Below are 23,320 nucleotides of genomic sequence, written 5' to 3'. Positions count from 1 at the left end.
TAATTTCGTAGGTGGATGATACGTGGGTGTGGATTTGTCCTTCTTTTATTTTTTCCTCGTGGGAGTGGTAAAAAAGAATGAAAAAAAAAAAAAAACAAGAGAAAGAAAGAGAGAGAAAAAGGCAGGCAAAAGGGGTGGAAAGGAAAGAGCAAAGAGAAAGAACAAAAAAAAAAAATCCAAAAAAAAGGAAGGAAACGAGAAAAATAGGGCAGAGGTCAGGTTAAAGGAATATAGAGTTCCGGCGAGATGGGAGTAACGATAAGCGATATCCCAGGCACGGTCCTTGCCCCGTATCGCGAGCATTCGCCCCTTTTCGCGTTGCACACCTTCCTTCCTACGAGAGATCGTACGGTGTGCGCGATTGCACCGGTCGGGCTAACGTTTAAGGGGTAGAAGGCTCGCGGTAAAAGAACAGGGGTGGGATGGGGTGGGATGTGATGGGAAGGGAAGGGAGTTGGTTAGATGGGTGTTGGAAAAGTGTGTGAGTGAGAGAGAGAAAGAGAAAGAGAAAGAAAGAAGATTTGCGAAGATAAACTCGTACTCGCAGGGGTAACGAGAAAGAGACGGAAACGTTGGTGGTCCGCCCTTTTATCATAGGTAAATGCGATAAAGCGCATGCCCGTCATTGATCGCCGATCTCTATGGTTACGCCTCGCTATAGGAAGCATGAGACCGACGACGAAGACGGCCGTGACAGCGACGATAACGACGTAGACGACAAGGACGAGGACAACAATAACAACGACGACGACGGCAACGACAACAACGACTAAGACTACGACTACGACGACTACGACGACCAAGACGACTACGACGACCAAGACGACTACGACGACCAAGACGACCAAGACGACCAAGACGACCAAGACGACGACCACGACCACGACGACGACAACAACAATAACGAGGAGAAAGTGGAGGTGGAGGAATACGGAGGTGGTGGTGGCGGTTGCGCCGGCGACCGGAGCCGCGCGTAAGTCATCCGGTAAGTCGGAGAAGATCGGTGGTGATCGGACGCGAGTATTCAAGTTTTTCCTCGAAAAAAGAGGGGTTGCGCAAAGTGTGTTCACTGGTTGAGAAACAAGGGTTTGAGGAAAAAAAAGAAAAACGTACGAACGAACGGAAGGAAGATATTAGAGTGAGATTTTTGGTGGTGTGTAAAGAACGGAGGAAGGGATTAGTTTGCGATAAATAGAAAATCGACTAAATAAATAAAGAGAAAGATCCCCCGTTCAGTGATTAGTTCCTTTTCTCTCTTATTTTTTGTTTTTATTCTTTGTTTTTTGTTTTTTTTGGTCTATTCTCTCTTTCTTTCTTTTCCATCCCTTTCACGTATCGTGTGTTAACAATCGTTTCGCCAAGGATCCAACGATCGGGCGGGGCGCTGTTGGTGAAAGGGGCCTTCGAGAGGGGCGGCAACAAAAACAGGCCGTTCTCGTACGAGGGTGAGGATGGACAGAGTGAGAGATATGTAGAGAGATAGGAAAAGAGTGAGAAGGAAGGGCAAAGGGTGAAGTGCGAAGTGAGGTGCCTAGGTGGTAGTGGTGGTGGTGGTGGTGGTGGTGGTGATAGTGGCGGAGGAGGAGAAAGAAGAAGAGAAATAGAAAGAAAGAGGGAGAGAAAGAGAGAGAACTAGGGAGAGAACTGGAGAAGAAGGGGGTTGCGGGGTTCGGTGGAAGAGGAGGAGGAGGAGGAGGAGGAGGAGGGGGCTAAGAGCAGCCGCGAGGGGGCGCAAGGCAGACGCAGCGAGAGAGGATATTGACATTTTCGGCCGTGGGGACGCGCATTCGTGAGGGTGGCCAAGAGGGGTACGGGATAGTCGGCTCTCCGTCCGATCCTGCAGTATCCATGGCTACGCCGTCGGCGAGGATTTGGCGCAAAACACCGGAAATACCGTGTGCATGACTACTACGTTTACGACGGTGGAGCCCGTACAAAGAGAAAATCAGCTAGGGCGATTTTCGACGGCATCGACCACTTCGGAGATCGTCATTCGCCAATCGACGGTGGGTCTTTCGGTGTCACGAGACTTTTCTTGCTTCGAGAAAAGGGTGGATACCCACACCCCTCCGCCATAGTTGCGCTGACCCTCCCCTCTTTCCTTTCTATCTACTCTCCTCATCTCTCTCTCTCTCTCTCTCTCTCTTTTACGCCTCTTCACTGTGTCTCTTTGACCCTCCCTCTCTTTCTCTTTATCCGTATATATAGGTATAAGTGTGTATAATATATATATATATATATATATATATATTGTGTGTACATGTATATGTATATAGATATATATACATATACACACGTCTTTCTCTCTCTTTCCCTTTCTCTCGTTCGTTCTACATCTCCCTTTCTTCGGCACCGTTATTGGAACGTAGCGGAGGGCCAGGTATCGCGACGCCTCGATACGCTCGAGACGGTCTTCTACCGTGGCGAAGACTTCGCCAACGGTGAGTCACCTTTTTTTTCTTCAAACGAGACTGAGAGAAAAGGGAATGGGATAAAAACGAGAGAAAGGGAAGATAGAGAAAAAGAAAGAAAAAGAGAGAAGGATAGAAAGAGAGAAAGAAATGGAGAAAAAGAAACACCCCCGTGATATAGAGTGGTGTTAAAAAAGAAAAGTGGTGTGTTATAAAGAAAAGAAAGAAAAAGGCGGGTAGAAGAAAAAAATAAAAGAAGGAGGAAGGAAAGGACGAAATTGAGAGAAAGGAGGTTTCTTTCCTTTCGAAGGTGGGTGGTGCGGCGGGGCGTTGATCATGTACCGGATGCAGCGGCTGGTGCATCGAGTCTGGTGCAGTGTTTACGCGAGCGACTAGGCGGAGCCGCGGAAAATTTCTTTTTTTCTTTATACTTCGTCTTATTCTACTTCATCATCATTATCATCATCATCAACATCATCATCATCATCATCATCATCTTCTTCTTCTTCTTCTTCTTCTTTTTCTTCTTTTCGTGATTAGTTTTATTTCAGATTTGATAAACGTTTTGAACGACTACATTTGAACGACATTTATTCATATATTATCAATTTTAATTCTTTTTATTTTTTTTCTTCATTTTCTCTCATTAGAAAAGAAAAAAAAACATTTAGATGAGCTTTGAAAATTCGTCGATGAGATTACGTGAAAAGTGAACAAGGATAACAAACAAGGTGGAGCTGTGACGAGAATATTAAATCATATTCAGGAATCTTGAGAGAGAGAAAGAGAGAGAGAAAGAGAAATAGAAAGAGAGTTGACGCTCCCTGCAATGCGAGAAGGGAGCGGCAAGGAGTAAACATCCGTGATATTTCGGCCGAACCGAGTTCGACCTGCACCCGCCATTCATGCTTAAGCGCGGACGATGGGTAACCGCATCACCGCCGAAATCGATATAGTGTTTAGAAAGCTCCTTTTACCCACGCCTACACGTTATCTGGGCTTCTGTTTTCCTATTAACATTCATCGACATTTATTCATCATCAAATCCGCGAACATTTCTAAGACCTTTCAAATAGATTGATTTCTCTCTCGTGTGTCCGTTGAATTTACATTTGACTATTTCAATGAAAAGATTTTTCATTCGTTCCTTCGTTCATTCGTTTCATAAAAAAAAAAAAACTCACGAATAATCTTAAAGATAGATTTGTTGATATACCATTATAGTCTTCCGTGACTTGAATGCAACTGTAAGGGGTTGAAGTATCTATATATATATATAAGATTTACTTAGAACAAACTTCTTTCAAAGTTAGATTCTCGATTGATAATCGATCGTAGGATGATTGTTCATTTATCGCTTTGCGTACACACCTCCGGTTATCGTAGATTTATCGCGATGACGGCACACGTATTATGTAGACGAGGAGAGCCGGCAGAGGTTCAGTAACCCTCTCTTTCTCTCTCTCTCTCTCTCTCTCTTTCTCTATCTCTCTCTATCTCTTTCGTGACGCCACCCCTTTTATTATCCGTGACACATCCACCCCGCACACAGTGTTGTTGACCTCACACCGAGCTTGATTATTGTGCCGCGATTAAAATTAATTTCCATAGTATATAGGTACGATGAGGTCTCGTCGATAAACTGCCAAAGGGCCACGATGACTCGACCAAATCGATTAAACGCGATCATTAAGTTATCATAGCCGTGTTTTTATGACGTAGGAGTAGTAGTAGTAATAGTAGTAGTAGTAGTAGTAGTAGTAGTAAGTAGTAAGTAGTAGTAACAGCAACAACAGCAGCAGCACCAGTAACAGCAGCAGCAGCAGCAGCAGCAGCAGTGTTCCTAGTAGTTATGAACTATGTGTGGTCAGCCGAGCTTGACGATGTAATCGTTGATTAAATTTTCATGAAATTATTTCTCCTTTGACGTAGATTTCACATATTATCGTTTTATAGTGTTTTAATATTATTTTAATTCATGTCTTTACAATTGTTTATACGTTTTTTTTAATTTTTTTTTTTAAATAAACATATTTGAGATTGATATGTTATGTTTGACCATACGTCAGATATAACTACTTAATATTTTTGTTTTACACAGATAGTTTTTATTTTCATATTTTTATTAATATCATATCATTGTTTATACGTAAAAGAAACTTTCATAAGATATGATAAAATAATAATAATAATAATAATAATAATAATAATAATAATAATTGATTTAATATGAATTTATTTTTGATTGCAGTGATCATGCAACCACGAAGAAGCTGATGAATTTAGACGATCGCAATGATGTGACAATAAAGATACCTCTTTCTAATCTCGATTATTTCGGGGAATTGTCCCTGTTATACAAGTGCTTCCCAAACTCATACCATAAAGAGAACACGAAGATCACTAAAAACCTCCGGAAATGGTATTTCGAAACTGGTGCCAAAAGTCGACAGACAAGCCAAGTGAAGAAGTTCGCATAGTGTGTCAAAAAGAAATTCAAAGAGAGACCTTATAACGAAATAAAATCAATTACAAGAAAATACTCATTCAAACCAAAAAAAAAATAAAAAAATAAAAAAATAAAAAACAATAACAATACAAAGAGGATAAAGAAAAAGAAGAAAATATAAGAGAAGAGAACATACATAATATACATATATACATACATACATACATACATACATACATACATACATACATACATACATACATACATAGATACATAGATACATAGATATATATAAAAGGGTTGTTTGTCGTTAAGGGAAAAAACAGAACCATAAAAAGGATAACAAGAAAAAAAGAAACAAAGAAAAATTCAAAAAGAAAGGAACGGTGTTGTAATATACAGAAATAAGAAAGGAAGAAGAAAGACAAAAAATTAATCAAACAAACAAAGAGAGAAAGAGAGAAAGAGAGAGAGAGAGAGAGAGAGAGAGAGTAAGAAAGACCTGATTAGAAGAGATTGAAAGAAGGATTGGTTCGTGTGAAAGGTTTGGTGGTATTGAGTTGAGGTGGAGGGGACGTGAAAGAGGAATTAGAAAAGGAGTGATAGAATGGGCAACAAGCTGTCCTGCAGCTGTGCTCCTCTTATCAAAAAATATCGTTACGATGATTCCCCATGGCAGACCGGAGCCAGGGGTGGAATCGGCGGCGGTGGAGGGCGCAGGGGTGAAACTGGCCACTTGCTCAGGTGCGGAAGCTTAAGAGAGAGGAAGAGGTGCGCATACCATAACCATTCAAACCATTGAACCACTCCATTCAAAACCATGTTACCGTTTTCTTTCTCTATCTTCGATAAAAAAAAAAAAAAAACACTCGTACACACTTGTACTGAATGCATTATACTGACTTCTCTCTCTCTCTCTCTCTCTCTCTCTCTCTCTATCTATCTATCTATCTATCTATCTATCTTTTTCCATCCCTGCAGCTTTTATTTCTATTTCCATTTTTTTTTGCGTTTCTTTCATATTTGTTTCTTTTTTTTCCTTCCTCCCTTCATTTTCCATCTCCCGTAGCCGAAACATTTTCCCTTTTTTTTCTTTTTCCCAGCAGCATTTTATAGGAGTGACTCGTCAAGTCGCTCATTCACGTAAATACTCCTCACCCTCCTTCCCTCCCTCCCTACCTCCCTCTTTTTTCCCTCAACCACCGAATTTTTTCCCCTCAATCGCGTTTGCTTGTGTCTCTCTCTCTATTTCTTTCTATTCTTCTTCTTCTTCTTCTTCTTCTTTTTTCACTATCTCTCTCTCTCTCCCTCTCTCTCTTTCTTTCTCTCTCTCTCTCTCTCTCATATTTTGTTTCCCTTTGCCTCTTCTTCTTCTATCTTTCTTTCTTTCTTTCTTTCTTTCTTTCTTTCGTGCTCGTTGATCGAGTTTCTCTCGTTCATTCATCACACAGAGAAGGACGGTTCACCTTTTTTTTATTTTTTACTAAGAGACCACGGTACATGTAGTAAACGTTGGAGTAAGCTTTTTTTCCTTTGTGAATGTTTCTTTTACTTTCTCGCATCGTTCCACTGTTTGCTACATCTCACTAGAGTTCTCTCCGTTAAAAAAAAAAAAAAAAAAAAATAATATATATATATATATATATATATATATATATATAATTAATATTTATATAATATATTATTATATGATTTTTATATATATTTATATATTTTTATATATTATTATATATTTTATAATTATATTACTATAATTTTATATAATATTATAATTAATATTATATAATATATATAATTAATATTTATATATAATATATTAATATAATATAATATATAATTATAATTAATTAATTAAAATATATATATATATATATATGTATTATTATTATTATTATTATTAATTGACATTAGGAACTAGAAAGTTCATTGCTGCAAATATATATATATTAAATATAATATAAATTTTATATTTGTATATATTTAACAAAAAAAAAAAAAAGAAAGAAAAAAATTCCAAAAAGACCTAATTCAACAACCATTGTTTAAGTATCATTAAATATGCGTGAGTGTGTGTATGTGTGTGTATGCGTGTGTGTGTCTGTATATTCCAACAATTTATAAAATCATTGATATCCATCATGAGAAATCTTTTTAATCAATTTATTAATCAAAAATAAATATATATATATATATATGTATATATATGTATGTGTATGTATATATATATATATATGTATATGTATATATACGTATATGAATTATTGATTTTTTATTTTGCTTTTAGGCTATACTGAGATATGGAACGGTAGCGTACGCAATAGTATATTTCGTGTACTGTGGTCATATATGGTCTCTTTTTTTCCCATATTTTCTTTTTCCAATACGTCTTTTTGTCCTTCTCTATCGAATAATATAATATCATATTGAAACATTCACTTTTTTTTAAGCAATAATCACTTTTTTATCATCGATTATATTAATCGTAGTAGTAGTAGTAGTATGTTTTTTCTTAATTAATTTATTTATTTATTTTTTTTTTTGATCTTCTTCATCATTTTATTATTACAATTTTAAATAAACAATTATATTGTATTGAATTGAATATTTTTTCATTAAGATTACACACACATACACACACACACAACGTTACGCACATGGGTAAATCCTTTTCCATTTTCATCTATACACACTTGCGCTTTATACGTTATTTAGATTTACATATAAATAGAAAAAAAAAGTATCATGTAGTTTAATTAGAGATGCACCTTTAATTAATAAACATTATCGTTGTATATTATAAAATTCGTGAATTATTTTATATACATCACGTTGATATATTTTCTTTTTTTTTGTTTTGTTATTTTTGGGGCTTTTTTTTTTTTATTCATGTATACTCGTTCATTGAAACTCGTTGATAACATATGAATCAAAAAAGAAATAAATATGTAGTCTATCTGTTGCATCTGTGTAGATATAATATCATTTCAACATTTAATAAGAATTTTATTATACAATTTATCCAAAAGCACGTTTTTTTGAAAATACTTTAATGTGCATGCCACGCCTATTAGTATATTAAACAATTTAAGTACCATAGTTAAAGTTTTTCTTTTTCAAATGTTCATTAAATTACTTTTTTTTTTTTTTTTCAATTGTATTTATATATTATTTCATATTTTTCTAAACGCATAACAAATTAATTAAAAATCTTTAATTATATAATATAATTATTTACATATTATATATATTATAATAATATAGTATAAATATTAATATAAATAATATATTAAATGTATTAATATAAATTAATATAAATATAAAAATATATATTGATAATATTACATATATAATAATAATAATAAAAATATATAAATAATTATATTATATAAATATAATTAATATAAAGTAACAAAAAATTCTTTATAATACGAGTTAACATTAATATTTTATTTTTGTTTTTTACAATAAATAATATCAAATGATAAACGATAATATTATAAAAATAAAATGAATTTTTCTTGTTGTTGTTGTTGTTTTTTTTTTTTTTTTTTTTTTTTAATTTAAACTTAAACTTATTGATAAATAATTAAATGTCTTTAAATGTTTTGTACGAACCATTCATACTATCTCCTCTTGTTTCCAATTCTTTTGTTATTATTTATATTCGGTCATTGTGTATATTAATGTGAATAATATTATTTATCGAGATAAAAGGTTTCTAATAAAAAGAGTTTTTAGGCTATGGGCCGAAGTATTCCATGTGAGTGCCAGTGGAGCCGGGACTGTTAAATGGCAGCAGATCTCGGAGGATTTAGTTCCTGTTAACATCACTTGTATCCAAGATTCACCTGAATGTGTTTTTCACATAACTGCATACAACAGTCAGGTCGATAAGATTTTAGACGTGCGGTTGGTACAACCAGGTAAACTCGTTAATGTATACACCTTACATATATAATAATATATATATATATATATATATATATATATATATATATTAATTATTATAATATCATAATATTAATAAATAATAGAATGTTCTTATTAAATATCTGATATTTTAGGTACTAGGATTGGTCAAGCGTCAGATTGTTTTGTTTATTGGAAGGATACTATGACAAACGATACATGGGGCTTAAATTTTACTTCCCCCATAGATGCTAAACAATTTAGAGAATGTTGCGTAAGTTTATAATATAATAAACAAATTCTCATAACAAATGCTTTATTTCATTTTCACATTTGAATATTATGAACAACTTTTTCGCAAGAGAAAGTAGAACACATTATCTTTATTTTAAGTGTGATTGCTTATCAACGTTTAAACGTTGCAATTGGATGAACAACGCGCAATGCTTTTTCAACAAAACAAAACAAAACAAAGCAAAACAAAATCAATACAAAAAAAAAACAAAAAACAAAAATAAGATAAAAAGAAACACATGAAAACAAAAATCGTGATCAAATCACTTGCAATCACTACTTAATTTTTCATGCAGTCACCATCGTTCAAGATTTCAAGGAAAGCGTCCTCTTCTTACTCGTTGAAGCTCGAACCACCGAACAAGCAGAAAATCAAGACTCGTCGAAAGCCAGTCTCAACTCCTGCATCACCCAGCAGATCCAGAGAGCCACAGTGTACGTGTATGGCTCCTGAACAATTTGCCAGATTACGAAGTCAAGATGCTAGATATCGAGGTTCTTGTGGTACAATTTTTATATGTATTTTTTATTATACTTGTATATTATTTATATTTATATTTTTCTATAAGAACAAGTTATAGCTTAAAAATACATTCTTGTTATTTTTTTTTTTTGTTCTTTTTAAAATAGGTTCTTCGACGCTTCCAAGAACCATGGCACGATCAACGGAAATGGAAATGACACCGGGCCGTGAAAAAATAACAGCAGCAACATCGAGCGCATCTTTATACGATAATGTTAATAACGCTAATGCTACTCCAGGAAAAACGGCAAAAACTAGTGATACGAGTAAACCGAAAGAGAAACAGAATGAAACATGTCAGACAACACCTAAAACCGCTAACGTTGGTATTGGTACGGTTACCGTTGGATCTCAGGTAAATTTAGTGTGTAAGATGTTTATACCGTTATTTAAAGAAAAATGAGATAATTATAATTTTGATGTAATTATTTATATTTATTTTAGATCGATAGTCCGGAAGAAAAAGGTTCTACCATATCGCCAAAGAAGTCACAGAAAAATCAGGACACGTCGACTCAACAGAACGGGACTGAAACGTTGAAATCCGAAGGTACCCAAGCGGGTGGCACGTTGCAGAATAAAACATTACGAAAGGAGCAGCTACATCATACCAAATCTGCGGATTATACTGAACTGGAAATGCAGAACGGTAACATCTTCAATATCGTCAATAACAACAACACCGGACGAAAATTAAAAAGCAAGAGCACCGACGATATGAGAATCGAAAATGCACAAAATGGGGGAATCAGCTTAGATTCTAATACGCTGAAGAGAATGTTGAAACCAATGTCAAGCATCGATAGTCCCGTAACATCACCCGAAATGACGAGAAAGAGGCACAGTCATCATAGTTATCATTATCATCCGAGTAATAATAATCAGAAGTATGTTATGCCGGACGCTGAAAACGAGAATTATTCTCATCCTTATCGTGCACCGTATAACAACAAGTTTCAAGCTTCTAGGAGCGTTCACGACATGGGTCGACAATATCTTGGTACACGTTCGTCATTTTTTATATTATATATAATATATTTTCTCTCAATTATATATTAATTATTTCTATTCTTTTTACTTTTTTATACATTTATCCATCGTTTAATATATGTTACTTACATCTTATATTCGAATATCGAAAAACAAGACGAAAGCGCACCTTTCTAATTATTTTCAAAACAAATAACATGCCCAAGCACTAAATCAATTTATATTTTTCATTGCTTGCAAATCATTAAAAGAAAAAAAAAAAGAAAGGAATGATTCATAATCATCGATAATAATCAATTCTAATTCATACGTTCGTGCATCGTGATAATCAATCTTACTACTATTAACTATTAGAATGCGATAACATATTTTCTCAATCTATAAAATCATTCTGTCATTTTCTTGATCTCGATCTAATATTGCACTTAATTATCCTGTTTCTTTTTTTCTACTCGTCTCTTTCTCTCTCTCACGTTTTATCCTCGTGAATTCTTTTTTTTTATATATATATAATACTTGTACAACATCACCTTCCTTTTTGAAACTATTTTTTGCGATAACATTTAATGTCAACATTACAATAATGTTTAAGGTTAAAAGTAAAATAGTTAAAGGATAATAAGACACGCCTTCTTGTTAGTCGATCGTTCAACCATTGTAAATGCGCACCGTTTCCAATCCCTGCATGAAGCACATCTCTGTCTGTAGGCGGCAGAGGCAGGACGTACTTAGATTCGGAACGTAATCGGTGCACAGGTGATATGTCCCCGCCTTCGGATAACGTCATTTTCGATAATCAATGTTATGCGACAACACCGAGTTCTTCAAATGGTAACTCGGATATGGAACAATCAAACCATTGCAACTCTCGTCGTTGCAACAGCGGCCAGACATATCAACAACAAAATATGCAATCGGTTTCTACACCTGGTAGCCCAACCAGCAGGCTTCTATTAGAATATGAAAGACATCTCAGGAATACTTTGGCCAAGGGTATGGATGCTGAAAGTTATAGTTTGCGTACATTCGAAGCTTTGTTGACACAGAGCATGGAAAACTTGGGTAAGTTTGATCAAACTTTTCTTCTTTTTTGGGGATAACAAACTTTCCAACATTTTTAATTAATTAACTTTGTTAATTACATTTCAGAATTGGCTGAGAACGTTTCTTTGAACGTTCAACGTACACCCCACGTTTCTCGAAGACGTAAGTGACAAATGATGTTTTATTAGTCCAAATTTGTCTCGTTAAATATTCTTGTTGAATTAGAAATCAACAAGAAGAGAATGAGATGTCTTTTTTTTTTTCTTGTTTAATTAGAGCAAAGAAATAATGAATAGTATAAGATCGTAATGAAATGCGATTGCAGGATTGAGTTCAAACAAATCATCGACGTTACCGGTGTCGTATCGTTATTGTAACGAAAGACAAAACAGCAAAGATCGGGATGGCTATTACAGCGATCGCAACGAGATAATAAGGGAAAAGAGAGAACGTGAGGTGGATCGTGATCGTGGGTACCTCAGCGATTACAATTCTCGGTATGGTTATTTTTCAATTTCTAAGTAGGTCAGATAATATTCACAAGTTCGTAGTTACATTATTTGTAGATGTAATTTGAAGTTGCTAGAGTGACCCCAATTCAAGCTTGCGCATTGTTGATGGTACACAACAACGTACAGTTATTAGTAAAGTCAATTAACAGAGAGAGAGAGAGAGAGAGAGGGAGAGAGGGAGAGAGCGAGAGAGAAAAGAAAAGAACAAAAAAAAAAGTCAAAAAGAAACAACGTTGTTTAACGAGAACGAAATGGCCATTAAGTTTTTGATCGTTAAAATAATAAAATGAGAAAAAAAAGAAAAAATAAATAAATTAAAAAAATAATTCAGCCATTCGCGTCGTTAAAGTGGAAACACGTTCCGTTTGAATATTTAAGATGCGCCAGCTGTATCGGGGAATCAGCACGTGCTCAGTGGTTCAGGCATTCGGATGGTTGGCAATCCGGAAGTTCGACTCTCGGTTCAGGTGCATCCAGTTCAATAAATCCAGGTTATTCGAGTCATAAAAGAGAATCTCCATGGGACTCGTTACCTTCTTTGAGACACGAAGGGAGTCTCAACGATAGCGGTTACAAATCAAATCGTACGGATTCCTTGGAGCAAAGGTGAGTTATTGCTTCGCATGTGACTTTTTTTTATTTAGATCTTTTTATTCTTATTTATTCTTCTTCTTCTTCTTCTTCTTCTTCTTCTTATTATTATTCTTATTCTTAAACTTTTCTACTTGTGTAAATATGGATACAACGACAATTTGGATCTCCTGAAACCAGTGCTGTCTTCTTTCTCAAACAAACAACACCTAAAATGAATTGACAGTACAATTCACAGTTACGATTAAGAATTTAATCGATTGATGGATCGATTTGTTCTATTGGCCCCCATTTTTTATTCCAACAGCAAAAACATGAGACACGGTAGTTGGTTGAATGTATGTGTGCATTACTCAAATTATATATACACCTTGGTATATAAAATTGTGACCCCTTCTTTTGTACAATGCATACTTACACTTAAGCCCCTAGCATTCTTTTCCCTTTTTTCTTTCTTTTTCTTTTTCTTTCTTTTTCTTTTTCTTTCTCCCATCAGGAGTAAAGCTCGAGTCCTCCTCCTTCTTTCTGTCTCTTTTTCTCTTACTCACTCCCAGCCAACTCACCTCCGACTTGCTGCATTGTTTTCATTGTCTTTTCTACCTTCATTGTGCTACGTTCTCCTTTCACGTTTACCACATTTCTTGGCCGTTTTCTCTTTCTCTTTCTCTTTCTCTCTTTCTGAGCGCTACCTCGTTTCAGGCACGATTTTTAAAACGTCACCACCTGTGATTGCAGTGCGTCTAGATGGAAAAAAAATCGCACGAGTTTCGATATTAAAATGCTCCGACGCACCAACATTGCCCACACTATAACGTCAGATTCTTTATCTTTTTCTAGAAAAAGGGAGGGTTTTTTTTTCTTTCTCTTTTTTTTCTTTTTTACAAAACCATCAGTGCACGATTTTACGTCTCACTTCTCTTCCTCGTTACGATGCTTTTTTTAACACGAATATTATAAGAAAGTGGAAACGTTTTCTGTCATTTCTACATTGCACCAAAATGGTATAGCATTTTTACTTATACAAAATTATTCTCGATATGATATTTAAATTATAGATAAATTCTACTATAACATTATTATTATTACTATTATTGTTATTACTTGGGTTTAATATTGGGTTATTCGGAAAGTAATTTAGTTTTTTGACTGATAGAGGATTTAATTGTATTAGGTCGTCTTAAAAGTTTCGTCTTTTTTTTTTTTAGTAATTCTATGGGGACAATATTTTTTAGGTTGAATAATTGAAAGTATAGAAAAAGGTAAAATAGAGTTTATATTGTTAGTATTTATATTATAATTTAGTAAAATTTTTTAAATTATAATTTAATTTAGTATATAATAATATAATAATATCTATAGTTAGTATATAATATAATTTATATATTATTATTATTATATTATATTATATGTTATTAATATTATTATATATAATATATAATTATTAATTTAAAATATAATAATATCTATAATTAGATATTATTTAGTAAAATTACATGCAAAATATTATGCATACAATATTCTACAATTTATCATCAAAATAAGGAAGAAATTTTCGGTACAACCTAATATTAGGCATTAGTTAATGCAAATCGGCAAATAACAACACGTCAGATCGGTGAGAGGTTAAATTTATCAAATTCGATTGTTTATGTCCACTTGAAAGGCCTAGGTTTAACAAAAATTGTCTTCAATTTTACAAAAAATAAAAAAAAATAAAAAAAAACGAAATTATTTTCCAAACAATCAATTTGATTTTATATTGTTTAATATGAAAAATAATTCTATATGGTTAGATATTGAAATAATTAAAATTTGGTTTTGTTACAGAGGTACTTTCGACAGACAGGACAGCGTACGTTCCGATTATATGTCCGACAGAGATGGTAGATACGGAATCGTTCAACAAGCATCCTTGGAGAGCACGGACTCGAGGCTTTGTTACTTGACGTCTTCGGAGGTGAGTTATCCAAGTAGCTGTTGACCTTATCGTGTCGATATATCAAGATTCCTCTGAAGTACCTCATCGATGTCGTCGTTGTATCGAATGTTTGACATGAGTACCACCCTGTCACTATAGGGGCGTTAGAGAGGGTGAAAAGAGAATCTATTTCCTTTTTTTCTTCTACAAAGTAAAAAGAAAAGACAGCCGACTTGAGTAGTTGTTACTCAATGAAATTATCTTCTTTTTTTATTTTCATCTTTTTTTTTTTTTAATCAACACCTATATTTTCTTCTCCTTATTTTTTTTCGTTTAAACGCAAACTCAAATTTTTTGTTGTTTTCAACGTTATCCAAATATATATATATATATATATTTATATATTATTTTTTATTATTATTATATTAATTTATTATATTATATAATTTATAATTAATTATATAATTATTTATTATAATATATTATTAAATATATATAAATTATATATTTATGTAAGAGTTACATATAGATATATAAGTTTTTAGTAATTATATATTATACTTTATATTTTACTTTTTTATTAAATTTTATTTTATATTTTATATTATACTTTATATTTAATTTAGTATTATATATTATATTTTTAGTAATTATATATATATATATATATATATATATATATATATATTCTTTTTTTTTCTATACCATAACACGATATTTCACGCGTCAGAATAGAAATAAAAGTACAATAACTACAATAACAATAACAAAAAAATAGAAAGAAAGCAAGGTGTACAGTTTACAAAATATCGCGAGAGATATCGGTTGAAAATATTTTTATTTTTTTATGTTTGTTTTTTATTTTTTTTTGTTTTCGTGAACAGTTATTTTCTGTTCATTTTTATTTGTCTTTTTGTTTTTTCTTCTTCTTCTTCTTCTTCTTCTTCTTCTTTTGCTTCTTTTTCTAATTTTAATGTAGGCGCACGAGCGAGAAATATTTAAAACGCGGATAAGCATTCATACCCGTGCCGACGAAAAAAAAAAAAAACTTAAAACGCACAATTTTACAGACACTGCTACATTTACTATTTCTATTTCTTTCTCTCGATTTTTTTTGTTTGTTTCTTCTTCTTCTTCTTCTTCAACTTCATATAAACCGGCAGAACGCGGAGGTATTAGTTTTAAAGGCTCTTTGAAGAGATTTTTTTGTTCTCTCTCTTTCTACCTGGTGTTGCTGTTAGTTGGTTGCTGCTGTTGCTGTTGCTGTTGCTGCTTGTTTCAAACATCCATTTGCGATTGAAAGCCTTGTAAACAGCCGACATTTTCTGTGGGAAGGGGTGAGGGGGTGGAAGAAGGGTGGTTTGCATCAATAAGCCGCGATATTTCGTAGAAATCGAGAGGGTGGGGGAGTAGATTTGAAATATTACAAACCCATCACTTTTTATCTTTTAATATTACGAATATTATACGAGTTTACGTTTAATTTTTAATCGGATTAATTATTTTATATATATAAGATATGTTTATCATTTTCATTTAGATTATAATTGATCATAGAAAAAACATCACAAAAATATCCTAGTAGCACAAAATATTGAATCACATGTGTATTTAATATTAAAAAGAGATTCAATGTCTTTCAATGTCTTCAATGTGTTTAAAAGACATTGAATCTCTTTTTAATATTAAATACACGTGTATTCAATATTTTGTGCTACTAGGGTATGTTTATTACAGTTACGTTCGATTTAACTTCAAATATAAATTGAATCGTTTTAATAATTAATTATATTGTGTCAGTCAATAATTTACGTAGAATTGTTTTGGTAAGCATATTTATTACAAATCTATACAATCAGTTGAACGTTATATTATTGATTCATATTTAATAATAATTATTGAACAAATATTATAACACAATAATAATTAAACTAAAAGTATCTACACTAATGTCATTAATTAATATTCACACATACGCAAACAAACTTAAACTCATATCATTTCTCATTAGTCGTATAATTTAATAGATCGAGAAAAGTCTCTAATCTCGTGAAATGAATCCTATAGGATTCTTAACGATAATTGCAGGTGAAACGGATATATATATATATATATATATATATATATTTCTCTTTAATTAAGATCATCGTCGAAAGAGTATAATAGAAATTGGATAGATCGATAATACCATTATTCGTACTTATAGCATTGGTCCGAATAAAAAAGAAAAGAAAAGAAAAAAAAAGATATGTGTGTCAGCATTGCTGTACGTTTGTTTTATCTTTTGCCTTTTTCTTTTGTCTCTCTCTCTCTTTTACTCTCTGATCCGCATCGCGTGAGAGAGGATAAACGCATACACCTGTAGAAATCTTTCTTGCGGGCACATTGATGAGAGAATAGCCGAGTGCACGAGAGCGTGGAAAGAATGCATCGTACACACGGTGCAACGCGTTTTTTTTTTTTCTTTTTCTTTTTTTTTTTTTTTCACTCATGTCTCTTCTATCTCACTCTCTTTCGTTGACATATGGTTTGATGATGATGATACTCTCGCATACGTATGTATATCCGAGAAAATATCGATAACCCGCTGACTTTGTTTCCTCGTCTGCGACTCGTTTTATGAATTCGTCGCCAACCGCAGAGCAACTTTTCCTTTGACTGCAAAAGAACATTGCTCTGTTTTTCATCGCTTCCTATGTACATCGGATTTTATTTTATTTATGTAATATCTACCTTTTGGTCGTAACATATTTCTATCAAATATTTGCGATTACATATTTACATGCATACACACATATATATTATTAAATTTTTATATTTTTATAGACAAACTTACTTATATATATATGTCTGTGTGTTATTTTAATGCCATTTCACAAGAGAGAGAGAGAGAGAGAGAGGGGAGGGAGGGAGAAAGAGGGGAGAGGGAAGCAAAAGGCAGTATACGACACAACAGGTGCATGCGCAAACGTGTATCATCTCATCATCCGTTCTCTCTACTTCATCATCTTCTTATTTTCCCTATTTTAACATTTTATCATACAGAGGGAGGGTTAGTACTGATAAATGTGATAAAAGTCAGGTCGACGTGTTTTTAAATGTCCGGGTGGGATATGAAAATTTAAACGACGATAAACATAATGAGGAAAATGTTATGCCTGTCTGTAAAGGTTTACCTTCAATTAACGGGAACTTTGTATAGGTATCCTTAAAAAGCAGCAGCAGCAACAGCAGCAGCAGCAGTAGCAGCAGTAGTAGCAGTAACCGTTATCAGAAACACCAATTATGGTATATACGTTTAACTAACTGTTTTTAATATAGTTTTTTTTTCTTTATTATTTTCTTTTATTTTTCAAAGATATATATGAAATGTTACGGCTGATTATTTTTTAACGTTAATTATAAAATAGATAATATTATTTACGTAGCATGTAATCGATTGAGTTTATATTCTCAACGTTGAATCGAACTATAATAAAACTAAAACCTTCATCTTATTCGAGGTATACTTTTAATGCGCATACTCCTTCTCTAACATATATATATATATATATATAAATACACACGTATACGCACATTTACACTTACCATATGAATAATAGTAGATACACACAATAGTGACGCGTGCTCGTTAACGAAGATAAAATAAAAAAACAAACTTTAGCATTTAAATAAAAAAGGAAAAAATATCTTCCTATTGGTAATAGAATGAATGATAAATTTTGCAAGATCAATCTCAACACTTTCATATTATTTTACAATTAATCAAACCAAATGTTTATTCATTCTTTTGGTCGATCAATAAAGTAAACCAATGACGACGACGAAGACGATGACGACGACGAGAGTGCTTGTCGTTGTCAATTCGAATGCAATTTCTCGCGCTTTTTCCAACGGACCAATTCGCGACTGGTTTATCCTACAGTGGCCATCGATTAAAATTTTGTCGCAAAGCACAAACATCCGTCCATATCTACATACATATATAGAAATTTACGTACATGTGCATGAACATATAGTATTTACATAAACACACACAGACACATATATATATATATATATATATATATATATATATATATATATATACGTGTGTGTACATAGCGTAGCTATTCTAAATAGGACGATGCGCGCGCTATATCGAATCGCAGGAAGGACACACGCAATATAATATCATCCAACTGGAAATTCCAACCTCTGGACTCAGGATCCGTATATCGAATTTAAGTGGGAAAGATGCAACGACCAATGCTGTTATATCCTCTTCGTTATATATCCATATAATTGGAAGGAAGAAGAATCATGCCTCACACATACACACACACACATACACTCACAGACAACAACACACATTTTTCAAGTTCCCGCAGTGGTAGCGCACCCCTAACTCCCTTCCACCGTTCCTAGTTGAGCACTTTCGAAACACGCTTTCTATCCACCCCCTTCTCTCTCTCTCTCTCTCTATCTCTATCTTTCTCTCTTTCTCTTTCCAACCTAGAACAGGAATAGGAATAGAGAGTGAGATAGAGATATTACGATTGCGTGTTAGAGCAAGTGAGATAGAAAGAGAAGGGGTTAGTTTTTCCTACTCCCACCAGAATCCCTACTACCGTGGCTCCTGTTCCACCTCTTCCTTCCCCTCAACACCTCCTCGCTAACCCTCCAGAAGGAGCGAGGTATTGATTCCCCTCGCGGTAGCAGCTTCTCTACCCTGTTCTCCAGTGGTAGTCCGAAGCTGAGCACGTTCGCGGCCGCTGCAGACTCGCTCGAGGAAGCGACTCGCGCGCTCAGCATCCTCTCTCTCTCTCTGTCTATCCATCTCCCTCTCTCTTTCTCTTTCTCTCTCTCTCTCTCTTTCTCTCTCACTCACTCACTCACTCACTCTATTTTTTTTATTTTTCTCTTACACACACACACACACATACACACACATATATACACACATTCTTTTGCTCACTCTGTTTTTCGTACTCTTTCTATTCCATATCAACGCGCACACGTATACAAAAAAAAATAACATACATACACATACTTTTATATATACTCACATACACACTTATATACTGACGCAGGAAAACACACTGGAAGAACAACGTAGTTCTTAACTCGTTCGTTCGTTCGTTCGTACGTTCGTTCGTTCGTACGTACGTTCGTACGTACGTACGTTCGTACGTACGTTGTTCATTCGTTCATCATCAGTTGCAATAACAGTAACAGTTGCAGAATTCGTCAGGATTTCAAGCAACGTTGTTTTCATTAAAGGATAGACCAAGAAATTTATTCGAACATACGACGTGAGCGAGCGCGCGAGTATATAATTATTAAGCCGTATTTACAAAGGAACTCAACGGAAACATCCGTTCACCGGTTTTGTCAATCGTTAAAAGGTGTAATCCGGTGTGTTAACCGCCGGGTTCTCCACGGAGGACATCCAAGTCCACCGGTGGAGCAAATCCGGCGGAAATTGCCGTCCTTTTTATCATCATCGTCATCGTCATCATCATTGGTCTTCATTTCCATCATTGTGAAGAAGATGGAAGGATACATAGTGTTAATATCATCGTCATATAAAAAATTGATTACATCCGGATGGATCGATCTTACGATAAATGACAAAATTTTTACATCCATGTTTCATTTCTTTTAAAATATTCGATTAAAAGAGTAAAAGTAGAAAAAGAGTGTACATTGTTTGATTGAAAAAACGATTTTTTCGTAAATACGTCGAAAGTTTTTTATAAACTTAAATCGTTAAACGTTAAAGGTTGGTGATAATGGTGGTGGTACTGGTGGTAGTGGTGGTACTGGTGATGATATAGTAGAATATATAGGTGAAGGATGTGCGTGCAGCTGTTGCTTCATATCGTCGTGTTAATTTAATCGATAATTACTTTAATCGCTTTTCCTATCGATTATATTCTTCTTTGGAATTTAATGAAACTCGCGTGGAATGTTTCAAATAGTTATTAAACTTTAAACTTTTTAATTAACGTGTATAGACAACTATTAGAGGTTCAAAACAATCCCCCATATTTTGAAGAAACTGTTGTTTGCGTACACGGTTTCTCTGTGTGTGTGTGTCTGTGTGTGCGTGTGTATGCTTGTGTCTAACTATAGAATATACATATATATATATCTGTATTCTTTATCTTTACATTATTTATCCATTTGCTTTAGAAAATCGGTGATGTTTTTTATCATCGTGTATGAAAAGTTTTACTTCGAAGGATAACAAATCAAAGGCCAAGTTTGAACAGACTAAAATATTATAGAAAAAAAAGGGCTTTTTAAAAAGAAAGAAATAAAAAGAGAGGAAGAGAGAGAGAGAGAGAGAGAGAGAGAGAAAAAGAGAGAATAAAAAGAAGAAGAAGAAGAAGAAATAAAAAAAAGATGAAATTTATTCTCGAAGAAGTCGTGATAGTTCATTCTTTGTGATATTGAACTGTGGCTATTAGTCGAAGTGTAATCGTATTTTAGAAAATATCGTTACGATTTCAGTTTGTCGATAAAGAGAAAAAAGAAGAGGGAGAGAGAGAGAGAGAAAAAGAAAAAAAAAGAGAGAGAGTGGGAGGGAGGAGTGAAAAGTAAAGGTTGGGAAAGAGAAACGGTAAAGTTCATCAGAATATAAAGGGCTTATACAACACTTCTTTTTGATCGATCAGAATAAAAATTATTTTCTCGTTAATTTACGAGAAATTTATTATATGTATATCTATATATATATTCGTATGTATATTTAAAAAAAAAAGAAAAAAGATATCTAACGGGAGAAGAGAAAGAAGAAAAAGAAGAAAAGAAAAAATTAAAAAAAAACAAACAAAAAAGAAGATAAAAATAAAATAAAATATAAATGAGAGAAAACCAAAATAGAGATACGTGATAATCGCGAATGAAAGGTGCATAATAATAATATATAATAATAATAATAATAATAATAATAATAATATATAATAATAATAATAATATATAATAATAATAATATATAATATAATATTAATAATATTAAATATTATAAATATTAATAATAATAACAATAATAATAATAATACCTATTTTTATACGGAGAAATTCGTTTCTATGTGTGGTATTGCACAAAATATTCTGTATACTTACTTTTAAAAGAGAGAGAGAGAGAGAGAGAGTTAAATGAACATTTTGCTCTATTGCTGCGAGCAATTTCTAAAAAAGATAAGAAGAAAAGAAAAAAGAATAGATAAAGTAAAGAAAAGAAAAGAACCGATAAGAGGTAAAAATTTGGCTCGTTGACAAAAAAGGAAAAAAAAATTAAAAAGGGGGGGGGCTGCTGCAACGGGTTAAAAGCGACGATACCGATGATCTTTGTAGATAAGGGAAAGAAAAAAAGAAATAAGAGAAAGAGAAGATCAGTTTGATAAAGTTTGTTAAAATAATTTAGATTTGACGTGGGTGGCAGAAAGAAAAAGCCTTTTGGGCGAATTGAACAGTGATAAGTATTGACGAGAGGACCGTTTTGTCTTTGAAAGGTTCTCTTTACTAGAGTACCTTAGAGAAAATATAGAATATATACATATATATATAGATATATATATATATACATACGTAATACTTACGTAGATACATATACGTTGTGCACGATTATATTAGATGATAGGATCAATAGCGTAGTGAATTTTAGAAAATAAAAATAAAAATAAAAATAATAAAGATAGAGTGCAAAAGAAGATCTGCCTTATTCGATAAACGTATGGTCGTTTTAATTGACAAAAAAGAAAAATAATAAAAAAGGCAAAAAAAAATACAATTAAAAATAGAGATATTATAACAATAATAATAATAATAATAATAATAATAATAATAATAATAATAATAATATAATAAAAAGAAAGAATATGAAATAAAAATATAGAAAATATAAAAACTGAACATAGAAGTAAATCAAGGACGATGTATCGTCGAATGATTGATGATTTTAGTTTTAAATTGTCGGTGATGAACAAATTGCAAAGAATCAAAGTACTTGCTATTATTATTATTATTAATATTCGTTCAATGGACTTTGTTGTAACATGTTCCGGGCTTACAGATTATTCGTCTTTTATTTCACATCAACCATAGTTATCGGAGTATTGAGAACGTTAACGACAAAATTGGAACCCTTAGCGATGGCTTTCGTCCAACAGATCGTTGAATTATACGACAAGGATCGTGAATTTTATGCTTCTTAAATATTCTCTATATATGTATAAACCATAAACGAGTGATTACATAGAAAAAAAAAACAAAAAAAAAAAGAAATAGAATACAAAAAGTACTTCTCACTTCTGTGAATAGGAGTGAACAAACATTTGCATAAAACAAACAAAACAAAAAATAAAAAATCGAGCTTAAAAGGAAAGTTTAGATAGTTACTACCCTCTGATTGGTATTGCTATTATTTTTCGAAAAGAAAAAAAAAGAAACAGTTCTCTTTCTCTCTGTGTGTGTGGCGTGTGTTTTCCTCTTACCCGTCCAAAAGACAAAAAGAAAAAAAAAAGAAAAAATAAAAAAATAAAATGGAAGAGAAAGGTTTCTTCATTTCTTATGGAAGAATAACAGGAATTTTAGTCGAATCGTTGTTCTCCATTCATCATTATTCAGAAGAATTATTATTCGTGAAAAACCGCACGTTTGAGCGGCCTTCTTAAGATCCATCCATCCACC

The 23,320-nt window shown here is 33.1% G+C and overlaps 1 protein-coding gene and 1 long non-coding RNA gene across 14 annotated transcripts in view; one reads left to right on the top strand and one right to left on the bottom strand.

The window, feature by feature from the left end:
* The first annotated feature begins 843 nt into the window (after positions 1 to 843).
* Positions 844 to 23,320, top strand: part of sif (guanine nucleotide exchange factor still life) — a 43,222-nt gene continuing 20,745 nt past the window's right edge. The window contains exons 1-12 of one of the 12 annotated variants that reach the window (XM_089178784.1): positions 844 to 985; positions 4,663 to 5,631; positions 8,599 to 8,783; positions 8,925 to 9,043; positions 9,360 to 9,567; positions 9,694 to 9,941; positions 10,031 to 10,586; positions 11,285 to 11,638; positions 11,726 to 11,782; positions 11,946 to 12,117; positions 12,511 to 12,738; positions 14,551 to 14,680. In XM_089178784.1, coding sequence (XP_089034910.1) covers positions 5,468 to 5,631; positions 8,599 to 8,783; positions 8,925 to 9,043; positions 9,360 to 9,567; positions 9,694 to 9,941; positions 10,031 to 10,586; positions 11,285 to 11,638; positions 11,726 to 11,782; positions 11,946 to 12,117; positions 12,511 to 12,738; positions 14,551 to 14,680 — 2,421 coding nt within the window. In that variant the 5' untranslated portion in view covers positions 844 to 985; positions 4,663 to 5,467. Of the gene's footprint in view, positions 986 to 1,759; positions 2,007 to 2,316; positions 2,442 to 2,545; positions 2,722 to 4,662; positions 5,632 to 7,144; positions 7,166 to 8,598; positions 8,784 to 8,924; positions 9,044 to 9,359; positions 9,568 to 9,693; positions 9,942 to 10,030; positions 10,587 to 11,284; positions 11,639 to 11,725; positions 11,783 to 11,945; positions 12,118 to 12,510; positions 12,739 to 14,550; positions 14,681 to 23,320 lie in introns of those variants that run through there. The other 11 variants (XM_015325092.2, XM_015325104.2, XM_015325091.2 and 8 more) reach the window with 11 other exon arrangements.
* LOC107068565 (uncharacterized) lies at positions 16,946 to 21,537 on the bottom strand. Of its 2 annotated transcripts, none has more exons than XR_016178683.1 (2): positions 17,478 to 21,537; positions 16,946 to 17,299 (listed from the first exon to the last, which is right to left on the bottom strand). It is a non-coding gene; the product is annotated as an uncharacterized LOC107068565 (long non-coding RNA). The 2 variants fall into 2 exon arrangements; XR_001476022.2 differs by having other exon boundaries at positions 17,818 to 21,537.

The sequence above is a fragment of the Polistes dominula genome, unplaced genomic scaffold (genome assembly GCF_049000335.1).
Source record: "Polistes dominula isolate Pdom_NZ unplaced genomic scaffold, Pdom_raw_medaka contig_18, whole genome shotgun sequence".
Lineage (NCBI taxonomy): Eukaryota > Metazoa > Arthropoda > Insecta > Hymenoptera > Vespidae > Polistes > Polistes dominula.
Note: the sequence above shows the minus strand (reverse complement) of the source record. Positions and strands in the feature narration are given on the sequence as shown.